Here is an 8,518-nt window from a genome sequence, read left to right as displayed (position 1 = left end):
GATGCTTCTTTTTCTAAATAATACAAATCATCCCTTTAATAATGTATTCTAGAGTTGTCTGGAATAAAAATCAAATTTGTTAAGCTATACTTTTTAGACACCACCTTCTTCCCATTTTTGAAAATCAAAAGATTTACAATTCTTTAAGCTTGTGGCATTTATTGTTGTAGTAGTTTGTTTTATTTTATTTTGTATCTAAGACGGTTTCATCTGGGCTGGAGGTGCAATGTCCACTTGCAGTCAGAACATAATACCTATCAGCATGGAAGCTTTAACCTCTTCCAACCTAGACCAGATCACTTTTCCTTTTGGTTACCTTCTGTTTCTGTTTCACCATTAATTGGCTTTAACACTGCTGCAGCTCAGAACTCTCAGACCCAAACCATTCAGCAACCTCAACCAGTTGCAGGAACTGGCATGTACCATTAAGCATGGCTCCCTATGATATTTTGCAGGTCATGAGTCATGACTCAGCAATTATATTTGTCAATACTTTTAATATTATAGATTGAAGTTCATCTGGGGCTTGTAATTAGATCTCATCTAGGGTAGATAGATGTTCTCTCATCATCTCATTTATCTTTGAATTAAACTTCTTGGTAGCCATTGTCATTTTACACTTCCAAATCTAAAAGTCATTTCCCTTGGCAGAGAAAGTAGAAGCAATATAAGAATAGTCTTTAACTCAGCCTTCTTATTGACATCTGTCAGCATCCATCTTAAGCAGTGGTAGTCTTATCTCTTCACTGGTTTTACTTCTCCACCCCACTCCCTCCAGAAAAAAAGCTATAAATTCTTTTCTTCTCCTTGTTTTTAAGTATTCATCACCAGCCTCAACTCATCTGGTGATATGGTATTCCTGATATTCTTATCAGAGTGATACTTTTTTTTGGTATTCATCTTCATTTATCTCTCCTTGTTCTCAGGTCCATAGATCTCTTTAAGTCCCTCACTTCTTTTCTGCTTCACAAGAATAATTTTTCCATATTTCTATCATTTTCTGATAACTTGTCACCCCTCTAGGGCCAACAAATCATTTGGATATTAGAACTCTATCTTTTCCTTTAATCTTTAAGATTGGCTTTCCCCAAATCTTGGGTACATATCAACTATTTTTTCTTTCTCTCTGACTGGTCACTTTGCCCTAGGGTTTCTAATCATTTCTACTTTAGCAACATATTCTTTCTTGAACTATTTGGTCCTAGGACACATTGTCTTTCTTTTTGAAATAATAAATTTTTTTTGCTATCTTTTTTTTTTTTACATCATTCAAATTTCCTGCATAGCCATTTCTTTCTTCCAAAGAACCATTCCTTATAATGAAGGAGTTTTCTTAATAAGGAAAACAAATTTAGCAAAAACCAATCAATCTACTGAAGAACTAACTCCACAAAGGAGGAGAGGTGTGGTGGGGAAAATGACTTCTCATATAACTTTTTTGGGGCTAGGTTTATTATTTGTAATTTTGTAATCCCAATTTTTAAAAATTATTTTGTAGGGGCAATTAGTTGGTGCAGTGGATAGAGTACCAGCCCTGAGATCAGGAGAAGCTGAGTTCAAATTTGGCCTCAGATACTTAACACTTTCTAGTGACCCTGGACAAGTTGCTTAACCCCAATTGCCCTAGTAAATATATATATATATATATATATATATATATATATATATATATATATACATTTATATATATAGTAGTGATTGTTCTTTCCATTTATGTTGTAGCAAATATGTATGTTGTTTTCACTCTAGACTCTGCCAACTTCATTTTGCATCAATTTATATTTTTCTGTAATCATCATATTTGTGATTTCTTACAGAACAGTAATACTCCATTATATTCATATACCACAGTTTGTTTAACTACTTCCAATTGATGAGCAGCTGAAAAAATTTTTACTTTCACAAAAGTGCTGCTATCAATAGCATAGATACCCTTCAATGGGATGAAACATCAGACTGACCAAGTATGCTAGAGCAATCAAGAAACAATCTACTTCTGCAATAGCTCTTAAATATATCTCTTCTTCTCTATTGAACTGCATTGTCCTAATAGGATACCTTACCTGTATTTCTAGTTATGAAGGTGCATTTTCTGACCAGTTCTAGCCTCAGTGGTTAGTTACTTATTTAGTGACTACAAGACTGAGTTCTAGGATACAATCTTTTTTTAGAGAAGGTATTTCTGAGAAACACCAATCTTGTATATAGAAGAGTAACAATCACAGATGCCAAAACTGAGAGAGTGAAAAAGTGGAAAAATTATAATATAAAAGTTTGAGTAATAAGTTATAACATGGGAACCAAAATATCTTTGAAAAGTATTCCAATCTTGCCTCATATTATTTTCTTCTCCATATTCCTCATTTTAGTCAAAAAGCATTTTATTTTCCTCTTTGTGAGCCTTTGTTTTTTTCTAGACACAGAATGACTATCTTTCCCATCTTCATTTGTCAAATGCCTGCCTATTTTATAAAGTTCAACTCAAATACTACCTTTACTATAAAACATTCTCTCAGAATGTCATATAGTACTGTTTTACAAAACTCTGATGCATTTAACATTATGTATTGTAGACATTCATGTTTTTTCCTATTCATGTATTAGACTGTTAGCTCTCTAAGGGATTATTTTATTCAAATTTTGTTTCTCTTCCAATACTGAGCAGAGTTCTCTGCAAACAGAAGGCACTTGCTAATAGTCAATAGTCCTGGTTTTTGCATTACTTGACTTCTTTGAATTATTTTGATGGTGTCAGTCTAATGGGGGTGGGGGGAGTGGTACCTGTCTAGCAACCTCATTAGAGGCTTTTCAGTAGGGAGTTCAATACATAGGGCATTTCCTCAGAAAAGAATGGAAAGTGATTCTGACTATAGAGTCATCATCATACAAAATACATCAGTCATTTATGTGATGCAGAGATCTTTACATAGTTTCAATAATATCTATGGGCTGCTGTGAATAGCTTATTAACAGCTTCATATGTAACTATCTTTTTTTATTGTATTATGGAAATGCCCATAATTTGCCTATCATGTTAAAAATAATATAAGTATTATGTGAAATATATGGTCTTTTTACTAATAAATGTGGGAACATAGACACAAGCTAGATTTAATTTATACACAAGCTATAATTATGGCATTTCTCAGAGAAGAGTAGGGTAGAGACAGATATAAATGATTTTGGGGGGGTCAGGAGTATGCTGGGAAGTGGAGTGGAGCCAGGCCTCAAGAGCAAACATCAAGCAGAAGGTAATGAACCTTGGATTGTATTTGCAAAAATTGTTCTTCAATTGTATTGTATTGTTCATCAATACAGTACAATGCAATACAATATCAACAATATTGTATTGTTCAAACTCATTACCTTCTCATGGACACCAAAATATCTTTGAAAAGTATTCCAATTTTGTCTCATATTACTTCCTCCTCCATATTTTTCATTTTAGCCAAGCCAAACTCTATTTCCTTTCTTCTTTCCTTATCCCCTCTTTCTCTCCTTATGAGCCTTTGTTTATGTTTTTTTTCTAGACTCAGAATAACTATTTTCCCCATTTTCTTTTGCCAAATTCCTGCCTACCTGGTAAAGTTCAATTTAAATACTATCTTTACCATAAAACATCCTCTCAGAGTGTCATATAGTACTGTTTTACAAAATTCTGATGCATTTAATATTATGTATTATAGACATTTATGGTTTTTTTATTCAGCTATTAGACTGTTAGCTCTCTTCAGGATTGTGTTTTATTCAAATTTTCTATCTCTTCCAGTACTGAGCATAGTTTTCTGCAAACATAAGGCCCTAAATAAATGTTTATGGAAGGGCAGCTAGGTGGCCCAGTGACTAGAACCCTGAAGTCAGAAGGACCTGAGTTCAAATGTGACCTCAGACACTTAATACTTCCTAGCTGTGTGACCCTGGGCAAGTCACTTCACCCCCAATTGCTTCAGCCAAGAATAAATAAATGTTTATGGAATGAATAAATTTTGAGTGAATACTTTGCTTGTATTTCATAATCACAGCTAAATTACAATTATTTTGTATCCTCAGTATCACTGAGGAGGCTTGTGTGATTTTCAACTTAGGGACAGAAAAGAAAGAGAATCAATTATTTTCTATTCTATTTTATAGTATAGTATATATTTAATATAGTATAGTAAAAGAGAAGTGGAAGAAAACTTAGAAAACATGATGAGGTAGTCTGAGTAGCAAATCATGACTGTTTTCTTCAAATCATCTTCAGTAAACTAAAAGCCATTTTATTAAAGTTGTAGATTTCTGTGAAATCTGGTGATCTGGATAGACAAAGGGTGTATTGTTTAACCAAAGAGCTGGTTCCTTTCCAAAACAGGAGTCAGAGATGAAACTCTACTTGCATTACAGATTAGGAAAGTGTTCCAATTGGGAATAATCTGATGAGGATCTAAAAATATGAATCAATAATTAACCCTCCTTTTTCACACCTCTTGTTTCTATGTTCTCCTTCTCTATAAGGCCTGAAAATTTTTAGTCCTTTCTCTATCACTCTTAACCTCATTTTACACTTGGTCGCTGCTACTCTGCTTGCTGCCAGGAAGGCAGTGCATCATTATAGATAAAATGCTGAACTTGATGTTAAGAATACCTTAGTCTAAATTGTACTTCAAAAACTCACTAGAATTATGACTACGGACAAAATTTTACTAACCTTTTTTATACTCGATTTCTTATAAAATGGGCATAACAATAACTGTAGCACTTATATTATTACATAGTAGTGAGGCTCAAAGAAAATGTTATTTAAAGTGCTTTGCAAAATTTTATGTTCCTAGTTATAAAATAAAAGCTGCATTGGTTTTTTGGCACCCTTATTTTCTAGACACTTTGAGAAAACTTTTTTAGATAAAAAAGTTTCCTTACTGATTCTACTGAGTGGTCCTCTTCTTGTTTAGCGTTGAAATCATAGGTAATAAATCAGAAATAAGCAAAACTATTTCTCCTGGACTGGGTTTCTTTCATTCTGGTTTTCTTGATTCTTTATAGGTGTCAGAATATGAAGCAATATGAGAAGTAACAACCAGAGTTTACTGGGGGCTTATGCTGGAGATTTCCTCCTTTTGGGGATCTCTGACTGGCCATGGCTAGAGCTACCCCTTTTTGTAATTCTCCTGATTTCCTATGTCCTGGCAGTCCTAGGAAATATTGCCATCATATTGGTGTCTCAGCTGGATCCTCTGCTGAGCAGCCCTATGTATGTTTTCCTCAGTCACTTGTCCTTTCTGGATCTTTGCTATACCACTACCACTGTGCCTCAGATGCTGTTTAACATGGGTAGCTCAAGGAAGACTATCAGCTATAGTGGTTGTACAATGCAGTATGCCATCTTCCATTGGCTAGGCTGCACTGAATGTATAGTCCTGGCTTCCATGGCCCTGGACCGATATGTGGCCATCTGTAAACCACTCCGTTATTCAATCATCATGCAATACCCACTATGTCAGCAGCTAGTGGCCACTGCCTGGTTCAGTGGATTTGGAAATTCTCTGGTTCAAGTTGTGTTAACAGTACAACTACCTTTCTGTGGGCAGCGGATGCTGAACAACTTCTTCTGTGAGGTGCCTGCTATGATTAAGTTGTCATGTGCCAACACAACCATCAATGATGCCACATTGGCTGTACTGGTAGCCTTCTTTGTGCTGGTGCCCCTGGTCCTCATTTTTATCTCCTATGGTTTCATTGCCCGGGCTGTGATGAGAATCAAGTCGTCCAAGGGGAGAAGTAAAGCTTTTGGGACCTGCTCTTCCCACTTGTTGGTGGTGTCCCTCTTCTATTTGCCCGCTATCTACATGTATCTTCAGCCCCCTTCTAGCTATTCTCAGGACCAAGGTAAATTTATCTCCCTCTTCTATGCCATCATCACTCCTACCCTGAATCCCTTCATTTACACCCTCAGAAACAAAGATGTAAAGGGGGCACTGAAAAAACTTTGGGAAAGGATTTGGAAGCTCCTTCAGAGATGAGTAATAAAAAGTTCATATTCAGTATAAATTTATTTATTGCCTTCTGTTTAAAAAAACTTTTGAAGATGTTGAGAATTTCTATAGAAGGAATAAAATACTTAGTTTAAGAGATCGGTGACAGAACAGAGTACTTGATGCCTATGTGATGAAATTAGAGAAGGAAAAACTTCCTATTTAAAATATTTTCTTACTGTTATGTCAGTATCTGAAGTTATACCTTTAGAGATTCACTCTATTGCATCTTTAATGACATTATGATTTTATTCTCAATTATGCCTTTTGACATATTACCTTAACTATCCATTTCTTTTTAAAATTAATTTTTGAACTAATAAAAATCTGTTTCCCTCTATCCCAAGTCAACAAATATTTATTAAGCATTTAACAAATGCCAGGCATTATACTAAGCACTGGATCCCAACTGTCCCCTCCTCTTGAAAGAAAAAGAAAAACAGTAAATATATTGTTACAGATATGCACAGTAAAGCAAAAAATATTCTCACATAAAATATGTCTCATTCAGTGTTCTAACTTCTCTGAAAAGATTGAGGCAACTTACATCATCACAGGTATTCTAGAATCATGCTTATAATTACAACAATTTGAGTTCTAAAATCTTTTAAAGCTGTTTATCTTTACAATATTGTTATTATGTAAAATTTTATCTTGGTTCTGCTAACTTCATTCTGTTTTAGTTCAGTCCATTAATTAGTTCAGTGCAATTACAGAGTCTACTATGTACCTGGCACTATATCAAGTGCTGAAGATATAAAGAAAGGCAATAGACATTCCTATTCTCAAGATACTCAGAGTATAATGGAGAAAACAATATGAAAGCAAATCTGTCCAGATTATATATATGACATTTTATTTTATTTTATTTTCAGCCTCAAATTATTTCCTTTCTTTAGTCTTTTCCTACATCCATTGTTGATAATAGATATGATATTAATTATGCATATGAAGTAATAAAAGCATTTGTGTTAACCATGTTTACAAAAAAAATTTTAAATGAAAAAAATTTATAAGTCCTTTGGAGATCCAGTGGATCCCAATAATGTTTATCTTTAAAATATTGTTTTTATATTGTTCTGGTGCTATTCATTTCATTATGCATCAGTTCATATCAGTCTTCCCTGTTTTTCTGAAAGCATTCCCTTCATCATTTCTTTTACTCCAATAATACTTCAATAATATTCCATCACATTCATATCCACAACTTGTTCAGGCCAGTTGATGAACATCTCTTCAGGTCCCAAATCTTTGCTATACAAAAATTGCTACTACAAATATTTGCATGCATATGAATCTCTCCCCTCCCCTTTTTGGATGTCCTTGGGGTGCAGACTTAGTAGTGTTATTACTAGATCAAATTGTATGTAGTTTTGTAGGTCTTTGGACATAATTCAAATTGTTCTCCAGAATGGTTGGACTAATTCACAACTCCAACAAGGTTTCACTATTTTCCCATATGTCTACCAGCATTTGTTATTTTCTTTTTCTGTCATCTTAACTAATTTGATGTGTTGTTTTTATTTACACTTCTCTTATTATTAGAGATTCAGAGATTTTTAAAATATTAGTATTACAGAGGAAAATTTGAAATAATCAACAGAATGAAAAGCCTGGGATTAAGGGAGAACAAGAAAATCTTCCTGGAGAAGTAAGATTTTAGTTGGGAATTGGAGGAATCCAGAGAAATCAGAAGACAGAGAAGAGGAGAGAAAGCATTTTAAGCACAATGAAATATGCTTGATAAGATAAAGATTCTATCTTGATAAGATAAAATTCAAGGAACTGAAAGATGGAATGTCTTGTTTGTGGAATAGCATAAGAGCCATTGTCTCTGGATCAAAGAATACATGGTAGATATAAGAAATCTGAAAAAGTGGAAGGGAGCTCATGAAGGAGGACCAGGAAGAGGAGTTTACATTTGATCTTGAAGTTGTTAGGGAGCCACTGGAGTTTACTGAACACAGAGTGAAATGGTCAGACTTGTGCTTTTAGAAAGATAAGTTTGGATGTATGGGAGTAGTGGATGTTTGGGAGTGGGGAGAAACCCTTGACAGGAAGACAACTAGTAGACTATTGTAGTAATCTAGGCAAGGTGATGAGAGAGAGTATTTGAGTAGAAGAAGCATCAGAGGAGAAAAAGGAACAAAAGTTTGGATTTAGGGGGTTCTAAGATATGGATATAGGGGAAAGTTGTAGGTTATAAACCTGAATAACTGGGCATATAGTGATCCCATCAAAAGAAATAGGGAAGTTAGAAGGGGAAAGACTTAAGAATGGGGTTAAGAGTTCAGTGTGGGCCGTCATGAGTTTATAATTTGAGACATCCAACAGGTAGTTAGAGATATGAATTTAGAAGTCAGCAGAGAGGTTAGGGCTACAATACTAGTTGAGAATCATCAATATAGAGATGATAATTGATAATTACATTCATATATCAAAATTGGTTCAGCCATTCCCTAATTAGTGGGCAAGTCCTTAATTTCTAGTTCTTTGCTACCATAAAA

At 34.4% G+C, this 8,518-nt stretch overlaps 1 protein-coding gene across 1 annotated transcript; it reads left to right on the top strand.

Annotated features, from left to right (window-relative positions):
- The first annotated feature begins 5,021 nt into the window (after positions 1 to 5,021).
- Positions 5,022 to 5,999, top strand: LOC100923001 (olfactory receptor 2B11). The gene has a single exon (XM_003770444.2). It carries the CDS (start codon positions 5,043 to 5,045, stop codon positions 5,997 to 5,999), a length of 957 nt encoding a protein of 318 aa, XP_003770492.1. The 5' UTR covers positions 5,022 to 5,042.
- Positions 6,000 to 8,518: the final 2,519 nt, after the last annotated feature.

This window comes from Sarcophilus harrisii, chromosome 1, assembly GCF_902635505.1.
Source record: "Sarcophilus harrisii chromosome 1, mSarHar1.11, whole genome shotgun sequence".
NCBI lineage: Eukaryota > Metazoa > Chordata > Mammalia > Dasyuromorphia > Dasyuridae > Sarcophilus > Sarcophilus harrisii.
Note: the sequence above shows the minus strand (reverse complement) of the source record. Positions and strands in the feature narration are given on the sequence as shown.